This window comes from Callithrix jacchus, chromosome 13 (assembly GCF_049354715.1).
Source record: "Callithrix jacchus isolate 240 chromosome 13, calJac240_pri, whole genome shotgun sequence".
NCBI lineage: Eukaryota > Metazoa > Chordata > Mammalia > Primates > Cebidae > Callithrix > Callithrix jacchus.
Window position 1 is genome coordinate 106,707,898 of NC_133514.1, and position 20,869 is coordinate 106,728,766.

General features: G+C 36.6%; 1 protein-coding gene across 1 annotated transcript in view; it reads left to right on the top strand.

The window, feature by feature from the left end:
• Positions 1–1,413: 1,413 nt before the first annotated feature.
• The window catches only part of SERPINB7 (serpin family B member 7), a 31,881-nt gene continuing 12,425 nt past the window's right edge, over positions 1,414–20,869 (top strand). The window contains exons 1-4 of the mRNA XM_002757294.6: positions 1,414–1,458; positions 5,950–6,135; positions 11,924–11,974; positions 12,692–12,808. Coding sequence (XP_002757340.3) covers positions 5,968–6,135; positions 11,924–11,974; positions 12,692–12,808 — 336 coding nt within the window. The 5' untranslated portion in view covers positions 1,414–1,458; positions 5,950–5,967. The remainder of the gene's footprint in view (positions 1,459–5,949; positions 6,136–11,923; positions 11,975–12,691; positions 12,809–20,869) is intronic.

The following is a 20,869-nucleotide window of genomic DNA, read 5'->3' on the forward strand; positions in this document are numbered from 1 at the left end:
CCTTCACTTTGTCTATCCACCCATGTAAGCATCCTTAAAAATACAGTTTTGTCTGGTTTGATGTTTCCATGAAGGGCATATTACTCTGTGTATTCTTTCATGTCTGATTTATTTGCCCTCTAAACCTAACTTCTATCAGTGGCGTGGGAGATGACAGTTACTGCCATGGTGATTTCAGACAGCCTTAAGATGATGAGGGCATAGTGTTGTGGTCAGAAACCTTCCGGTGTGCCTAAGGTAGTCAGAATCGAACAACCATGTCCTGGTGTGAAGCACAGTTTATTTTTGGATATGCTAGATAAACCAAGGTCTTGTGAGAAGCTGTGGTAGACAAAGGGAAGAAATGAGTCTCAGTGGACATCTAACCAGGACTGTGGGGTTTAAATCATTACAACAATGGCAATTTTATCCACAGTTGATCTATAATGTGTACTATGATATACTTTTCGCTTTGTTTCCTCTGGAGTTAAGAATTATCAAATTTGCTCATTTTTTTGGATATTTGTTTGGTTTCTAAGTTCCTATCACTTATGTATTTCTTTTCTGATAGGGGTATATATCCCTTCCCATGTGTTCAATATATTCCAATGCATCTCTCTCTGATAGCATGTTTACCTTAGAAAGCTTCAAACTGTCAGCATACTCATCAATCATTCAATGAAAATAAAGGCAGTATGGGCAAACACTTGTGGGAAGGTCAGCTCACCTACCTCCCTTAAATACGGTGTTCCCCAAATATAGCATAAATATCATGGTGGTGATTATACACACACACACACACACACACGTGTATATATATATATGTAGTTTACTTATTGATAAGAATAAAAATGTATGTGTGTGTGTGTGTGTGTGTGTGTGTATTAATGAAAATGTAAGTGATGTGAATTTTTATTTTATGGATGAGAAAAGACCCACTCACTCTATTCTATAGCCACTTTGCTTTCTTCGCCTCTCTGGGACTGCAGTGCTACTCCTCTATGACAGCTGAATTTATGGATGCCAAAATATGAGTTTTTCCAGGGTGGGGCTTGGTCATGTTCATGAAATACCAAAATCCGAGTGCGGAGGAATCAAATAAACAACAAAATCAGTAATTGAATTTCCATATGTAATAAGTGTGCCTTAATATAGGGATAGCTACACTTACTACATAAAAATACTGTGTGATAGTAATATCAAATGAAATAACATTTCATGCTAAAATTTGATTCATTAAAAATCTGTATTCAACTTTTTTGAATTAGAGCTGTAGCTAATACTCTACAGACTTCTTTTAATTTGCTTTATAAAGCACCTGAATATATTTCATTTTAATGACATTATTTAAAACTATCATGGCCATCATAAAAAAAAGTAGGGAGTGTCTGAGTCAGAGGCTTTATATTTCAGAGTAATGCAAGGAACTCTTTCGGACTCACCCAACCAGCGGCCAACTTCCTCTATGAAGACAGTAAGGTAAATATTTCTAAGGTCCATAATTTAAAGTCTGGCCAGATCCTTTGAAAAAAGACACACACACACACACACACACACACACACACACACACACACACAGAGAGAGAGAGAGAGAAATCTGGGTTACTTTGTGTCTGAGACATTAAACTCATCAAACAATATCCAGATTGGATATTGGTCCTCTTGTCTGCTTCTCCACCTTACAGCCTGTCTATGACTGATTTAGGTGGTGTCATGGGAGAATGGCATGGGGATCGGACACCCGTTGAAAACTTTATGTTTCATCTTTGAACAGATAAGCAGGGATTATGTGCAAATCTAGATTCTACATTTCCTGTGTTTTAATTTAAGGCATTATAGGTTGAAATATACTAAATTTTGAGATTAGAATTGAACTCTTTTAAGTGCATAATATACTAATTTGTTTAGAGGTTTATCAAAGTTGGAAACCATGTGTTAAAAGAAATGAAAGGATTTTAAAATAATTCTCCAGAGTAGTATCTGTATAGCATTGTATTTGACTTATTGATAAGAATAAAAATTAATCACATTCTAGTGATTGTTCATTTCTTTCCTATATGTATATATTAATTCAGTAAATGTAAAAGTTTTTTTTAAATAATGTACCATGAACTATAATTAATTTTCTATGTACAGGCAAAAGTATACTAAGACTAGGTAATATTTTTATCAAGTATTTAAGGTACATAATTTATCAGTTAGTGTAATAAATTTAGATTCATAAAACAGTATCATAATTTCATGTTTTATTGAATGTGTTTTGTGCCTGAATTTTCTCATGCTTCATTTAAAAATTACTTTTGCTTTGTATTAGACTTTAAAAAGAAGCTTTAGTGAGAAAATATCTACTTTTATTGTGTTTGACACAAATAGTATACTGACTAAAGGACTGAAGGGATAAAAAAGATCTCAGATAAAAATAGACTATAAGAAATCAAATAGGCTTCAGGCTGCCGTGGACTTTTAGACCCTCAAGTCTGAAGTTTGGGATGTGAAACCATCCATGAGCACTTGCTAATTTGTGTTAACTTTAAAATTATAAATTATAATTTCATGCTTGTATGTTAAGCTAAAATATTTATGCAAGAAACATAAGAATATGGTATATTTTTAGCAAAATGAAAAATTAGACTATAAAACACCAAGTTCTTTTATGATTTGAAAGGAATTTTCCTGCATTTTCATGTCCAGACAAAGAGAAACAGGTGACGTCACACTGACTTCTTCTTTGGGTTGCTTTAAAGTGATTTGTTTTCCTTGTCAACTTTCTTAGTTGTTTAACTGAGACTCAAGTCAATTGGTAGCTATTGATGGCTTGTCTGAACTTAGTTTATTTTTGTTGACATTTTATTTATTTAAGTTGCTGTGAAAGTATTTATAGGTGAAAGGAAAAATCACAGCTTTGGTCTCATGCTAATTTTTATTTATGTGTCACCTGATGGAAACTTTGGAGTGCAAAACAATCAGTTCAGCCTTAAATATAATTGTTTACTTGCCGATGAGGATTAGACTTTATATCAGATGAGGAGAAACAAATCTTACTTTCATTCCTGAAAGTTACAGTGCACTGCATAGAGAAAGATAATACAAATAATTATGTCAAATGGAACATACTTTTTGATATTTATTTTAAACATACATGAACATGTCTATACAGGAATGCTTAAGTATATACTGTTTAGCATCACCTATAATTTTAAGAGTCATGACTTGAGAATTTACAATTATCTAGGAATGTCTTGGCTCACGCTTCCCTAAGTGATTTTTTTTCTAGTATGGTTTCTCTGCCATAAAATTTACCTAAGCTAAACATTTATGCACTCTGTATGCTGAATGAATACATTCTTGTGTAGCTTCCCTTTTCTTCAATAAGATGATAAGTTTTATCAATAGTTTACCATAGAAATAGGATGTCTGAAAGTTTAGAAAATGAAAATTTGTGATTGGTGCTTAGAAAGTAATTAAAGGATACTATTCAAAAATATCTTTTTTTTTTTTGCCCTAAAGGATAAAATAGTAAGATATAATTTGTAACACAAGAAGAAGAACTGGAATTTGAACAAAGAGAAATGTCCTTAAAGTATATTTTTGCACTTTGGGAAATTATAGCTTCCAACCCCCATTAGACAGTGAAAAAAGGTTTCTAAACAGGGTCATTTGAAATCTTTCAGGTCCTATTTTAAAACTCTAGCTTACATTTTATCAAAACATTAAAATGCACCCAATCTTCTATTAAATATAATTTTTACTGTAAATACTTTGAAAGAATTAATATGACTTTGCTTTTGAAGTTTCTTTCCTAAGAGCAATTCATTTACTACTGTCTGGTTTTCAGCAACCAGTATGAAGTCTTGGAAATGCTTTAGGATGGAGAGAATCTAGTACACAATTTCCTTCTAAAATTAATGAAATTCTTATTAATACTAAATTAAATAGAAAAATCAACATATATTTTGTTTTCTATTTAATTGTAAGGTTGCTAATATGGATCTTATTTTTTTCATACTTTAGAAGCAATAATTATTTTTAGGTTTAAAATATTATTTGAATCCCTCAAAAGTTTGAGGGCCTTTGGCACTGCCAATATCACTCACTGAATAAAGCTGCCCTTTTCCTGCCAACTCCCACCCTGTGTACCCAGCCCTGACTTGCATCGTTTCTTGTCTTCGTGGCTGCAAGGGGTTTCTCCTGTAGCTTTAATCACAACTGCCACTGCTTTTTACCCTGGATTACTTGGATTAGACATAAAATCAACATACTTTTTATCTGGGTAACTTTTGAAATAACATAGGTGTTGTTTCTTAAAGATATGTGGGGCATGAATGATTTTCTCACCTCATGTTCCTGGGGTGTAACTGAGAAATGTGACTTATAATAAATTGCGTATGGCTAAATTCGACCCTGAGAAACAGCATCATGTAGGGTGTCATGCCTCAATGGTGTTCTCTGTGCTTGAAATTCCAAAGTGCCGAGTATGGGTCCCTCAGGGACATTCTTACTGGAAATGTTTGCTGTCTTTTAGGACAGAACAGGCTGTTAGCATTTTACAGAGAATAGTAAATGTAGCAGCTTCAATTTATTGAATGTTTGAATGTCTACTCTGGATCATGCACTGTACTAGAAAAGTTTGTTTTTATATTTTTAACTCAAACTCCCATTTGACAAAATAAAATTTAAAAACTTATTTTAATTTCATTTGCAATTTTGAAAGGCATTAAGTATTTGCAACTGTGACAAAGCCAATACAACGGCCATTTTAGAATGCTCTTGTTTCAGACGGCATGGATCTCCCTCCTTGTGACCCCTTTCCCCACCCACAACATGCCAGCCCCCAGATGCCTATGTGTGCTCTTCTCGTGAAGTGAAAGGTACAAGGAAGCATGATTTTCTGTTGAGAATTACTATGCTAGATCATCTCATTTGAACAAGATGAAACTTAGAAATTCAGAGAAATTAAAGACTTGACCCAGTCATACAACTGTTAGCAACAGAGTTGAGACTTGAATGAAGTCTCCTAAGGGTTTGTGACTCCTGACGCCTGCAACACCTGGCACCTGCTACACTGTGAGATGTAATGTCATTGAATATTCATGAGGAATAATTTGGAGAATTCGGGTAAGTTCATTTAGTCTGAGACAACCCTAACTGTTGTTTTGAGATCAACTGGAGTTGTGGAGAAATTCTGCAACAACAACAAAAATTACCCAAGTGGATCCCTGAAGAATTCCATGGTGGTGGCAGCCCTGTGTATTTCAGAAACAACGTCATGAATTTGAAGATAATCTCCAATGTGTTACTGCACCCTGGGTTCTCCAGGAAGAAACAGGCCCGTGGGTTGAAAAGTCTTATACATGTTCATGATACATACTCTGATAATCACATTTTGCATTCCAAAAAAAAAATCAGAAAATGGTTTTAAACAAATTAATACACTTATAGGACAAAACATGCATATACTTAAAATTAGGACAGTTATGAAATGTCTGTTAGGACAGATCGAATGTGTCATTGTTCTAAGAATGTTATAGAGGCCATAATGGAGAGAATGGGTTAAAAATCGTGTGTTCAACCTCAAAAACTTAACATTGCATTGAATTACAGATGGTTTAGAAAGCAAAGGCTACATTGCCTCAAACAGACTATCTAATATAATATTGACTTTTTCTCTGTTTCAGTTCAGGAAATCTGAGATGCTTTGAGAAACAGTGAGCCTCGTGACTGCGTGTGCTTCAGTGCTAGAAACAGGTCACAGAGGATAGAAATGTCCACTAATGGGAAGAGATAGTTTTAGGGTATTATTGACAGGATACTGGGCCAAGGGAACTTTTCCCTTTTTGTTATAGTTATTTGATGATTACATTCAAGGCTGAAGAAATGAAGGTTTAAATTGTAAAAAAATAAATAATCTAAAATTATAATATTCCTAGAAAATGTACCAGGAACTAATTTCATTTTCTCATTGTCCTCTAGGCTGCACTCCTTTTCACAATGGCCTCCCTTGCTGCAGCAAATGCCGAGTTTTGCTTCAACCTGTTCAGAGAGATAGATAACAATCAAGGAAATGGAAATGTGTTCTTTTCCTCTCTGAGCCTCTTCACTGCCCTGGCCCTGGTCCGCTTGGGCGCTCGAGGCGACTGTGTCTCTCAGATTGACAAGGTCAGTCTCAGCTTTTGCAGTTAATCATTGGGACAAATTGTTTTACCCATGAGCACATTTCATTGCAATGGTTCCCATGTTAATGGAGGTCATCATGAGGGCGCAGGTGTCACATCTTCACACATTTCCATGGGCCCCTCTTTGGGTGTGAAGAAAACACACAGCTTGTACCACTTGTTTTTGAGCCCGAAGGCAGCAGAAACATTCCAAGCACTACAGCTTTGATGTGTTCCCTTAGTGCAGTGGTTCTCAAAGTGTGTTTCCCAGACCAGGAGCATCAGCACCGCCTGGAGAACCTGTTAGAAATGCAAATGTTTGGGATCCACCCCAGAATTACTGAATCAGAAACTATGGGTGTGGCGCCCAGGACTCTGGGTTCTAATGAGCTCTCCAGGTGCACGTGAAAGATTGAGAACCACTGCCTGAGTAGATATCGTTGAGACAGGAGAGTTAGAAGGAGATTCCAATGACGGCCTAGTTGAAGCACTGGTTACCTGTGCACAAATAACATCATAGTACATGCCAGATAACAGCTGCCCACCCGAATAGTCTTCACATGATCACCACCATCACACTCACCGCCACCTTCAAGGAGTGCTTATTAACGCACCCTTGTACACAGCCTTGGGCTGCACTTTACAGGGAAGTGGAATAGTCCAGGTTTTTCTTCCTTCTCAGAAAATTGCCATAGAAACTTTGTAGCTCAACAGCAGGTGAGGCGCCAGGTCCAGGCTGAATGCAGAGTCCTTGATATCATCACTTTCTGCCCCCACCTCCCTGTACCCACCCCTTGCCCCACTATTTCTCCCATTATTTTAGTTCGGAAGGGCTTGCCAGAGGAATCTCATGCCTGTCGAAACCTGTCATACCTCAGTTCATGTGGAAAATCATTTGTGTAGATAATTTAAGCTAGAATAATTCCTTCCTTTATCTGGGTAGCTCAGTAAATATTCCTTGCTAGAGAACAATGACAGAGACTTAGACCGCCATTTTTTCAAGCACTAGAGAGGTTTACAACCTAGTACATAGGATACCTCACTTCGATGAGATGACAGCAGCAACTCTCTGCTGAGAACTTCGTGAGTGTTCAGGATCTGGGATGAGCCCTGAAAATAGGATCTTACTTGATATTCATGTTGACACACTGAAGGGTAATATTATCCTGATTTTATGGAGGGGTGACATACTGCGTACCGGTAGATGGCAGACGTGAGATTCAAACTCAGGACGAACTTCTACAGCAGGTCTTGTCAACTTTGTCACTGCTGACATTTTGGGCTGGATCACTCTTTGTTGTGAGGAACTGGCCTATGCCTCGTTTAGCGGCAGCCCTGGCCTCTCGTCAGTACACCCAGCAGCACGCCCCTCCCCAGTCAAAACAAACATTTCCAGGTATTTCCAAAGAAAACCCTCAATGGCAAAGTCAGTCTCCAGTTGAGAACCGCTTGGAAGCCACCAAACTGAAACACAGGTCAAAGTAACCTCATTGCGAAGCGTATTTTAAAGTCAGTATTTTGATAAATAAATATAAAGCCTTTGAAAACCATTCAACAAAATAAATGTATTCATTCATAAAAGTACATACTGTTTCAGAACAAGGTGAGATGATTCGGTATCATGGAGACACACAGCCTTGGTTTGGGAGTTAGAAGCTTGGGTCCAAGTTCTGACCTTGGGAAAATCATTTCATCTCTGTGGGCATTAGTGTCCTCACCTGTGCACGGAGGATGTTGATTTGATGACATCCAACAAAAAAAGAAAAAACCTTGCAATTGTCACTGTTCAGTGTGTGAGGCAATGATGTGTAGGCTCCATGTCTATGACTAAAGCTTGATTTTAATGCAATGGAAGACACAGCTCTTACCTACTGCATGCTTTCATGTCGGGGCAATCCTCTTGTCTGGTACAACTTCTGAGGTCTCCTTGCCCTGCATCTCATGCCTGGTGGACCAGGGTCAACAGCCCATGAGTTATGGAGAACTGAGAGAGCTGCTGTTCTGCTGGAGTTTGCTCTGTGACTCTTTACTGTCTCATCAATTACTCTCATGTGTGACTTTTTATAACTCTTGCTATTATAATCTTGCATAAAAATATGTAAGAGGAGAAAAGACAATAGAGACAGAAAAGCATTTACATAATTCATCTGTACACATTTTTAGTCCTCTGTAAATGTCTTCTAGGAAATTAATTTTCAGCTTCTCCCCTACCTCAGCTGGTGTCTCATTACAACACCCTGACCCTTGTCACCGTGAAGCACACATTTCTATTTTAGATGAATCCAGACTCAATCGATTTATGGCTTCCATCTTGTGTCTTTTTAAAGCATTCCCATAGATCTTTTTCTTTTTCATGCTTAAATTGTCATAGCTGGGCCAGTAGAAATATTTTTGCTTTCTGACAAGATATTTTGGGCTTGTCTTGAGTTATCTTGGCCCCAAAAAGAGCTCAACTATTCCTCATGAAGCTCTGGCTCATTTATCCTATTAAATATATATTGTAGAGTAAATATATATATTTACTCAATTAAAGTCAAGAACCATGTGCTTGAGGTTCGATGCAGTTGAAGTGCCATGAAGGCTGCTCACCATTTGAGTGAAAGAGCAAGAAAAGTATATTTTTTTATAAAGTCAGATTTTTTTTTTCATTTAGCTCGAATATTACTGTTCTTTCTTACAGCGTCTGAATATAAATGTTTTAAAAAGTGATTTTCCTGTTTCATAAGCTACCTGCTCCTCTCTTCACTCTCACAAGACATTGCCATTGAAATGCATCATATATATATATATAAATTCATGCTTTTATTTCTTTTCTTGTCATAGCAAAAATAATTCCATGGAGTGGAAGTTCCCTGTTGAAACTTCCTCTCCTGATGACAAGTGACCAACCCCAAATTTCACCAGTGAAATCGCAGCCACAGTAAAATTGACCAAAAAACAGAGGCAGGATTGTTTAAGGGTAGAGTACCCAGCATATTCTCCTTATGAATTCTTTCTCTCATTTGGGAAGAGATAACTAACACATTTTTAAAATGCATGGAAAACCCACGTTTGGCCAAGAGCTTATTCTATTTTCAAGTAGAGATGTTGCAAGATGCAAGATTCTCATAATATAGTGAAAGGTTGAAGATTAAAAGACGTCTATGTTTTCATCATGTTTTCTTTATGATAACATGCACAAATGTTCTTGTCGACTGATATGACAGGTCCTTCAGTACTATATGCTCACAGTGACAGTCGATTAAATCTACAGATCTAAAGACTAAGTAAACTCCTCCATAAAGCAAATGCTGGCATTCCTATGGGCTGTTGAACTAGAATTGTTCAAGGCTCTCTGTCATACAGTGTCACTGCAGGTCCTAGTTCAAAATTTTGAAGTTTGAATTTTTCCATAGGTGAAAACATGCCATAAATAGTCATAAAATTTGCTTGTAAATAATTAGGGTGATCAAAACTACAACCTGACAACAGTGACAAATTTTTGAACTGTATTGTAAGTATGGAAGTTTTGAAACTGAAAATATTAAGCATTCAAGTTCTATTATATTAAATTCAACAAATTTGTCTTTAAATTGAACCCACTTAATATTAAAATCTCTAAATTCAACACATTTTAAATTTTATAAACCTCAGTAAAATAATTTTGAATTAAAGGAGCATAGGGGGCAAATGCTGAAAAGTTCTCTTCTTTTGTCAGAAGCCACCACAGTGAGGTTGATGACAGCAATGATGGTGGGATTAGTTAAAAATAGTCAGCTTTGGGGAGGAAGTATTTGGTAACTGTTATTTTGTATATACATTGCTGTGAGAAAATCCTCTATCAGACTAATAAGGTCAAAATTATGCCTGATACACAAAATATAGTTTTTAAATTTGGTTAGTACAAATGACAACCTTAACTAAATTTGTATAGTGCCTCCTTTATATGAGACAACGTGTAGTTATAAACAATAAGATAAAAATATGAGGGATAATACCAAATATTAGAGATAGTACAAATTCTGAGTTTGTAGTCTCAATAAGCTGAAAGTTAGGGGAAGCTGTACATGTTGAAAACTCTGTAAGACATGGTGTAGGGAGGAAAGGGGAGAAAGACTTTTAAGTGTTCAAGTGGATTTGACCCAGCAATCCCATTACTGGGTATATACCCAAAGGATTATAAATCATTCTACTATAAAGTCACATGCACACATATGTTTATTGCAACACTGTTCACAATAATAAAGACTTGGAACCAACCCAAATGCCCATCAATGACAGACTGGATAAAGAAAATGTGGCACATATATACCATGGAATACTATGCAGCCATAAAAACGAATGAGTTCCTGTCCTTTGCAGGGACATGGATGAAGCTGCAAACCATCATTCTCAGCAAAGTAACACAGGAACAGAAAACAAAACACCACATGTTCTCACTCATAAGTGGGTGTTGAACAATGAGAACACATGGACACAGTAAGGGAAGGGAGGGGTACATCACACACTGGGGCCTGTCAAGGGGTTGGCGAATAAGGGAGGGTTAGCATTAGGAGAAATACCTAATGTAGATGATGGGTTGATGGGTGCAGCAAACCACCATGACATGTGTATACCTATGTAACAAACTTTGAAGTTCTGCACATGTATCCCAGAACTTAAAGTATAATTAAAAAATAAATATATAAAAATTTTTAAAAATGGTGATGATATAGAGCTTTTGGGCCTATTTAAGTAAAACAGTGCTTTCTACATAAAATGACGTTTCAAAAAATTTAGGAATAATCATCGGTAGGAACTGTTGATAGGTTCCATGATTCCAAAATTACAAAAACAAACAAACAAAAAGGAAAATCTGGTACATAAAACTTAGTAAATATTAAATGAACACATGAATTGATGACCTAATTTGTATTGGCCCAAGTATTAAAATTATAGCTGCCATATCACTTCAAAAAGAGGCTTATTCATTCCATAAATCACAAAATAGTCCACAGGTAGATTCTGAGTTACACTATCGTGATGGTGGTCACGTTTCATTGACTGTATTGAAAACTGTAGAGTTCTGCTGCTGAAGTATGCTTTTCATTCATTGTCAAATTGGGAGAGCTGTGCACTGAGGCATTAACATCTGTGTGTGGACTGACTACCAGACAGGCATGATTTAGTTGGAAGCAATGCACTATAGCATTTATGTAAATTGACACAAATTCCAAAATTCTAGTAAACCTAAGTGAAAATCAGATTGTGGTAAAGAAAGAAAATGCAATAAAAATTAAAACCAGCTGGGTTTGGTGGCTCATGCCTGTAATCTCAGCACTTTCAGAGGCCAAGGCAGGCGGATCACGAGGTCAGGAAATAGGGACCATCTTGACTAACACGGTGAAACCGCATCTCTAATAAAACTACGAAAAATTAGCTGGGTGTGGTGGTAGTAGTCCCCTGTTGTCCCAGCTGCTAGCTGAGGCAGGAGAATCACTTGAACCTAGGAGGCAGAGGTTGCAGTGAGCCAAGATCACGCCAGTGCACTCCAGCCTAGTGACAGGGCCAGACTCCTCAAAAAACACAAAACAGACCAAACAAAAACCACAAAGAAAAAACAAAACAAAAATTAAAACCAAATATGCCTGTTGATGTGCATTCAGAGTCATGGGGAGAATTGAGGAGAATGGGCTCTAAGACACTAATGAACTTGAAATGCCAATTAGACACATTTATTGGGAAAGGATATTTTTATTCTTAAAACCTCTTGCAAACTGTTCTCCTGGTAACCTCTGATTCTAATAATTGCTTTCCTTGTGCCGTGTTTACAGGTGCTTCACTTTAACACTGCCTCAGGACATGGAAACTCTTCTAATAGTCAGGTAAAGACAATATATTCTTTTAGAAAAAGAGAATGTGAGCCAGGTTCAGGGGCTACATGCCTGTAATCCTAGAACTTTGGGAGGTTGAGGCGGTTGGATCACTTGAGCCCAGGAGTTTGAGATCAGCCTGGGCAACATGGCAAAACCCCATCTCTGCAAAATATACCAAAATTAGCTTGAGGTCCCAGCTACTTGGGGGGGCTGAGGCGGGAGGTTTGAGCCCAAGAGATGAAGGCTGAAGAATGTGGAGCTATCCTTTCAAAGCAAAGAAATATGCTTTATTCAGATTTCCAGATTGTAGATTTTTCGAGTAGAATTTTTGATAATTTACTTGTTATTTATTGATTTACTAATATTTTATTTGCATATTGGCCATATTTGGGCAAGATGCATGAAACTAAGTGTTTTGCCTTTTTATTTGAATATTTATAGACAACTTACATTGATAAAATTATTTAATATATATATTATGCAAAATCATTACCTTCTTTTAACAATTTTATTTTAAAGTTAAGTGTTTAGTAAATTCTTTCATTTGATCACAGACACTATTTTGAGAAAGGGTAAGACATAATGTACATGACCTTGTTTGCTGTTTTTATAGCCTTTAAAAAATTCTTTTATGGTATAATATGCATGTTATATTTTATGTGTAAATGAGATTATGCATACCTTTGCAGTCCAAAAATAAATCTTTATGCATTTTTAAAATAACAGCCAGGGCTCCAGTCTCAACTGAAAAGAGTCCTTTCTGATATAAGTGCATCCCACAATGATTATGATGTCAGCATTGCCAATGGTCTTTTTATGGAAAAAGTGTATGACTTTCATAAGGTAAGTGAAACTGCCTGTGTTAGAAGGTTATTTCCACTCTGGGCCTGAATTTTGCTAAATCTGTTTTCTCAACAAAGGCTTCTGTCTTTCTACTGTGCTATATAAAGGTGACTTTGTTTCTCATTGCCACTTAAGTTCCCAGATGTCTTGAAAATATCATCACCATCTCCAAAATTCAACTTTTTACCCAATTACTCCACATATTCAGGTTCACTAGACTGATAGGCTTCAAAACCAAAGAGAATTTGTCCATTGGCAGGGATGTTGTGGATGTTGTGCTTTAAACGGAATAGAGGAACAGTCAGCCCATGGCAGGAGAGGAAAATGTTTAACCGTGCTTCTTCTGAATTTTAGGTCTGCTGAGACAGTTTTGAATCTCCAGTGTGAGTTCTCCCTCTTCTCTATTTTTTATTTCAGCCATACTTTTTATCTCTCCTTCCAGTTACCTGCTTATTTTTTCAGTTAGAATACTTATTAAAAAGTTCCTGGTAGGAGACTTGGCCAGACAAGAACAGCTATTGGCAGAGGAGAAGCTCACACTCAGAGGTGGGAAATAGGTTCATTTGAGTTCAGCAGACAATTTTTAAAAAATATTTCTGAATGGTGTGTATGTTGTTGATGTAGTCATCATAGAATCCTGCCTACCTAAATAGCAATTAGGACCAGAATGCAGGCTATATGCTGCTATGCTCAACTCATACTTTGAAACCATCATTCTACAACAATCAGAAACTGCTTTCCTGGTTAACTACTATTCAAACAGACAATGGCCATGGTTCTCTGGCCAGGTTTTCTCTCTGATTTTAATCCTCCACTCCTCAGACAACTATAAAATTCTACTCAGTAACATCTCTGGGCTAGTTTCCATCTGCATCTTCGCCAGCTCTGTCTTCCACCCAGCCATTATCATTCCCTCCGTCTGTCACCCACTCAAATTCTTTGCTGTTTCTCAGCACGCCCAAATCCATTGTTTGGTAGCCTGTCTATTGTGAAGCAGTTAGCTGTTCTAGAAACTACTTTTGGTTATAAATGAAGTGAATTGTACATTTTCAATTGCTCACATGAGCACAACGCTAGATAACCTCTAAGCTCTTTGCATTTTGTTTTACGATGTTCTTTTCACTCACCTTTGACTATGGATGAGTCTATTAGGATCGATGATCCTAATAATAATAGATTGGTATCATAGAAGAATCAACCATTTCTGATATTTTGTTCTCTCTTTTCTTTCCATCTCTGCTAAATAGGTTGGTCAGACCTTTGTAAATGTCATTCCGTAAACCCCCCATTCTGCCAGTATTTGGGTAAGCTCAATGCTCTTGTGGATGACACACCCAACTTGCCTCCTCTCTCCAGTTTCCCCACCCTTTCTCCACACCGTTTGACTGACTGATGCCCAGTCCACACCCTGAAACTCATCAACATCTAGAACTACTTCACATTGCAATCTACAACTGCAGGCTTCCATTTTGTGGCCACATCCTGTGCTTCTTATTTTTTTACTCCTACTCTACCTGCTCTTCAAATGTGTGAGTTATTTAATCCCTTCACCACTCCATTTTCTCACATTGTATCAGCCCTCTCCAAGTTTCGTTGTCATACCAAACTAACCCTGGATCCATTCCTTTATCACTCTTTTACCAATACCCTCCTTCCAAGAGCAAGCTCCAAATCTGGATCAGTGCTATGGCTTTCCTCAACACTTGTTGCTGGGCTGCTAAATGATACTTACAGTAAACCTAAAAGTATACAGTTACCACTACAAAGTCATGTTCTCCCATCCCGGCTGGACTCTTAGTGGTGCCCAACAGTCATGTTTCTATCCCTAGCAATTTCTCCCTCTTATTTCTCACAACAAGTAGTAAAAGCTTCCCTAATTTTCTCAATTTCCCAACAACCCCTTATTGTCATCATCAGTTTTAACTAAAGGACTGCTACTTGACAAAAATACAGAGGTTCAAGGAGGATCCATGTCACAATCCATATGTGTCCTGATCCTTTTCCCTCTTTCTTTTAGTTTCAGACGCAACAATTTTACTTAACGGTTGATTTCCCTGTTTATTTTTGCCTCCTGTCACCTCCCAGTTCCCTGGTGATGTGTTTCCATCTGTATTTTTCCTCACTTCAATCACACTACTATCTTCTTCCTCATAGCGTATAAATGAGTTTAACATGCAAAATTTCTAAAGCTTTTATTTAAAGCTCACCCATGATTTTTCTATTTCTTGCTCTGACGATCTAATCTTGAAAAATCAAGCTTCTTCAAACAATGGTATATTCACGTGGAATCCATTCTTTTACCCTCTTCTACTCCTTAATCCATTGCAATCTGGCTTCTGCCTTAAGTGTTCTCACCAAAGTGACTAAGGACCACATGTGAACACTTTGAGGTTTATCTGCCTTTTTAGAGTTTTTCAATGCTGTCAGTGCTCCTTAAAAGTTTTTCCTTCATGGTTCCTATGCCATTGATCTCTACTGGGTTTTACCTTCTCCTCTGGCTGTTCCACCTCTGTCTCCTTTGTTTATTTCTCCTATCATCGTTAAAATTCTCATGCTCGTTAGGGTTTTGACTCAGTAATTTTTTATTTTCTTTTTCTTTTCATTTATTTATTTATTTTAGAGGTGAGGTTTTGCTGTGTTGCCTGGGCTGGACTCAAATTCCTGGGCTCAAACAGTCCTCCCACTTCAGCCTCTTGAGTAACTCAAACTACAGAGTCATCTTTTATTTTCAATCTAGCTTCTTAGACAGAGAGAGGTTATTTATTTAACCAAGTTACAGTTCCCTGGTGTTGTCCTCCATATCTCCGTAGCTCTCTATAGCTGTGTGATGAGTCTTCCCTTACCGCTCAGTGCCAGGCTCAATTCTATACCTGACTATTGTAAGTCCTCAAGTGGGTATCTACATGTATCTCAACATCATCTCTCCTGCACCCAGATCTCCTCTGCCCTTTTGTTCTTGTTCAGTGAATGACACACTAGGTATCAGGTAATCTTTGAAGCCTCTTTTTCCCAATCTTCGTGACAGTCCATCAATGGAGAAGACTTATGAGATATTTCTTCTACTTAAAAAAAGTTATTTTGAAATACTTGTAAAGACATAGGAAAGTTGCAAGTATTGTAGAAAGAAATTTTACCCCTGAAAAACCAATGGGTGAATAAATAAATTAAAAGAAAAATTATTGGGAGGCTGAGGCAGGTTGCCTGAGTTCAGGAGTTAGAGACCACCCTGGGAAATACGGTGAAACTCCATCTCTACTAAAATACAAAAATTTGACTGGGCGTGGCAGTGTGCACCTTTAGTCCCAGCTACTCAGGAGGCTGAGGCAGGAGAATTGCCTGAACCTGGCAGGCAGAGGTTGCAGTGAGCCAAGATTGTACCACTGCACTCCAGCCTAGGCGACAAAGTGAGATTCCGTCTCCAAAAAAAAAAAAAGAAAAGAAAAATTAAAAACATATTGAGATAAATAAACACAGACATACAACATAACAAAACTTATGGGATGCAGCAAAATGAGTTCTAAGAAAGAAGTTCATGGCAGCAAATCCCTACATCAAAAAAGAAGAAAGATCTCAAACATAGTCTAACTTTATGTATCAAGGAAATAGAAATAGAACAAATGAATTCCAATTTATAAATAATAAAGATTAAAGGAGAAACAAATAAAGTGGAGACTAGAAAAACAACAGAAAAGATAAACAAAACTCACAGATGGTTTTTTGAAAAGATAAACAAAATCAACAAAACTTTACCTAGACTAAGAAAAGGGAGACTAAAAAAATTCAGAAATGAGAAAGGAGACATTATAACTGATATCACAGGAATATAAAGAACCCTGAAAGAATACTATGAAAAATTGTATGCCTACAAATTGGAATAACTTGGAAAAAATGGAAACATTCCTAGAAACATCCAATCTACCAAAATTGAATGATGAAGAGACAGAAAATCTAAACAGATCAATAGTGAGTAAGGAGGTTGAATTGTATATTTAAAAAGTCTCTCATGAAAGAAAGCCCAGGACCTGATGTCTTCACTGCTGAATTCTACAGAACATTGAAAGAACTAATACCAACCTTCTGAAACTCTTCCAAAAAATTAAATAGGAGAGAATATTTCCAAACTCATTTTATAAGATCAGTATTACTGTGATAAATAAGCCACACAAAGACACTATAAAAAATCAACTTACAGGTTAATACCCTTGATGAGTGTAGGTACAACAATCTTCAGCAAAGTAAGAGCAAAGGGATCATTCACCCTGATCAAGAGGGACTTTTCTTCCAAAGAGGCAATAATGGTTCAATACACACAAATTAACAAATGTGGTATACCACACTAACAGAATAAAGGACAAAAAAAGTATTTGATACAATTCAATGCACTATCATGATAAAATTCCAAACTAATTAGCATAAAAAGGAATATACCTCATTATAATAAAGGCCGTATATGACAGTCCCACAACTAGCAACATACTCAACGATGCAAGTTGAAAGCTTTTCCTCTGTATTAAGGAACAAGACACATACGCCCACTATCACCATTTCTATTCAACATACTATTGTAAGTCCTAGACAGAGCTATTAGACAAAAAATAAATAAATAAAAGACACTTGAATCGGAAAGGAAGAAGTTAAATTGTCTCTGTTCACAGATGACATAATCTTTTATATAGAAAACCTTAAAGATTCCACCAAAAAACGTTAGAACTGATAAATGAATTCAATAAAGTTGCAGAATACAAAATCAATATACAAAAAAAGTAGTGTTTCTATACATTACAAATGAACTATCTGAAAGAAATTAAACAATGCAATGAATTTATAATATCTACCAAAAATGCCTAGGAATAGATTTAAACAAGAAGATTAAAGATCTGTATTGTGAAAATTATCAAACACTAATGAAAGATATTGCAGTAGATAAATAATAAATGGAAAGATATCACATGTTCATGAGTTGGAAGGACTACTATTATTAAAATATCTATACAAATCAAAGCATAGAGTTTCAATGCCATTTCTATCAAAATTCCAATGTCATTTTTCACAGAAATAGAAAAAAACAATTCTAAAATTTATATGAAGCCATAAAAATCCCTGAATAGCCAAAGCAATCTTGAACAAAAAGAATATAGACAGAGTCATTTCACTACCTGGCTTCAAAATCTACTAAAAGCCTATAGTAATCAAAATGGTACGTTACTGGCATAAAAACAGATATACAGATGAATGGAACAAAATAGAGAGCCAAAAAAATAAATCCACAGATTTATAGTCTACCGATCTTCAAAAGAGATACTAAAAGCATATAATGAGGAAAGGGCAGTGTCTTCAATAAAAGGTATTGGGAAATTCGATATTCAAATGAAAAGGAAAGAAATTAGACTCTTTTCTCACACCATATATAAAAACCAACCCAAAATGATTGAAGAGTTAAACATAAAGCCAGAGACTGTAAAACTACTAAAATAAATAAAGGGAGAAGTTCCCATACATTGCTCTGGGCAATGATTTTTTTAGATATGAATCCAAAAGCATAAGCAATAAAATGAAAATAGACAACACATGTACCCTAAAACCTAAAATGCAATACAAATTAAAAAAAAATAATAATAATAAAAGAAAATAGACAAATGGAATGACACCAAACAAAAAAGCTTTGGCACAACTAAGCAAATAATCAGCGGAGCGAGGAGACAGGCTGCATAATGGGAGAAAGTATTTGCGAACTATACATCTGATAAGTGGTTAATATTCAAAATATATAAGGAACTCAATAGCAAGAAAATGAATAACTCAGTTAAGAAATGGGCAAAAGACCTGAATAGACATTTCTCAAAAGAAAGCATACAAATGGCTTACAGGCATATGAAAATATGCTCAACATCGCTATTCATTAGGGTAATGTAAATTAAAACCACAGTGAGCTATCAACTCCTGTGTGTTAGAATGGCTGTCCTCAAAAAGTCAAAAGGTAAGTGTTGGTGAAGATGTAAAAAGGAAAACAAAGGGACACTTGGACATTGTTGGAGGAAATGCAAACTGGTGCAATCATTATGGAAAACAATAGGGATAGTTCTAACAAAAAACAGAACTTCTGTGTCATCGATCCATTCCATTACTGGGTATACAACCACAGGAATTGAAATCGGTGTGTCAAAGAGATATCTGCATTCCCATGTTCATCGCAGCATTATTCACAATGGCCAAGATAGGGAATCAACCTGTGTCCACCAGTGGATAATATTATCCCTCGATACTAAATGCTCAAGTCCCTGACATAAAATGGCATGGTATTCCTGTATAATCTAAGTACATCCTCTTGCATACATTAAGTTATCTTTAGATTACTTGGCATATCAATACAATGTAAATGTTATGTAAATGGTTGTTATATTGTTTAGGAAATAGTGATATAAAAATGTGTGTATGTGTTCAGTATAGACACCGTGTGTTTTTCAAATATTTTGATGTGTAGTTGGTTGTGCAACACGCAGATCTCGGGGTCTAACTCTATACACAATATTTTAGTACCATTCAGCGTTAAAAATAGGGAAGACCTGTCATTTGTAACAACATGAATGACCTGGAGCATATTGTAGCAGACCAGGCACAGAAAAATAGACACCAAGAAGATTTCTCAAGATCGTACAATTATATGGAAATTAAACAACCTGCTCCTAAATGACTTTTAGGTAGTTAACAAAGTTCAGGTGGAAATAAAAAAATTCTTTGGAAGTAATGAAAACAGAGACACAACATACCAGAACCTTTGGGACACATCTAAGTCATGTTAAGATGAAAGATTATAGCGCTAAACATCTATATCAAAAAGATAGAAAGATCTCAAAGTAACAACCTAACCTCACACCTACAGGAAATTGAAAAACAAGAGCAAACCAACCCCAAAGTTAGCAGGAGAAGAGAAATATCCAGAATCAGAGACACCCTGGATTGACAGATTGACAGATTCACAGCTGCACAAAGAAGAGCTGGTACCAACCCTATTAAAATTATTCCAAAAAATCGAGGAGGAGGGACTCCTCCCTAACTCATTCTATGAAGCACCCATCATTTGGATGCCAAAACCTGGCAGAGATACACAACAACAAAAAAGAAACTGTAGGCCAATATTCGTGATGAACATAGACATAAAAATCCTCAACAAAATACTGGTGAACTGAATCCAGCACATCAAAAAGTTAATTCGCTGTGATCAAATAGACTTTATGCCTGGGATGAAAGGTTGATTCAACATATGCAAATCAATAAGTGTAATTCACTACATAAACAGAATTAAAAATGAAAACCATATGAACATCTCATAGATGCAGAAAAGGCTTTTTGATAAAATTCAATATCCTTTCAGATTAAAAATATTCAACAAATTAGGTATTGAAGGAACATACCTCAAAATAATAAGAGGCATCTATGATAAACCCACAACAAACATCATCCTGAAAGGGAAAAAGCTGGAAGCATTCCTCTTGAGAATGGGAACAAGTCAATGATGTCCACTCTGACCACTCGTATTTAACGTAGTGCTGAAAGTGTTACCCAGAGCACTCAGGCAAGAGAAAAAAATAAAACGCATCCTAACAGAAAAAGAGGAAGTACGTCAGACTCGTGTTTCCTTCTAAAGAGTGGAGATGTCAGCTGAAGCCCTGACGACAGGTGAGAATTTCTAGGGTCAAAACACAGGATAAGGAGATAAGAAGAGCAATAAAGGCCAGGCGGGGTGGCTCATGCCTGTAATCCCAGCACTTTGGGAGGCCTAGGCGGGCAGATCTCCTGAGGTCAGGAGTTCTAGACCAGCCTGACCAACATGGAGAAACTCCGTCTCTATTAAAAATACAAAATTAGCTGGGCGTGGTGGCGGGTGGCTGTAATCCCAGCTACTTGGGAGGCAGAGGTTGAGGTGAGCCGAGATAGCACCACTGCACTCCAGCCTGGGCAACAAGAGCAAAACTCCATCTTAAAAAAACAAACAAAAAATAGCGATAAAGAGATGGATGTGAACTGAGAATAAGCAGTCACTGAGTGTGATTGAGAAGAGCT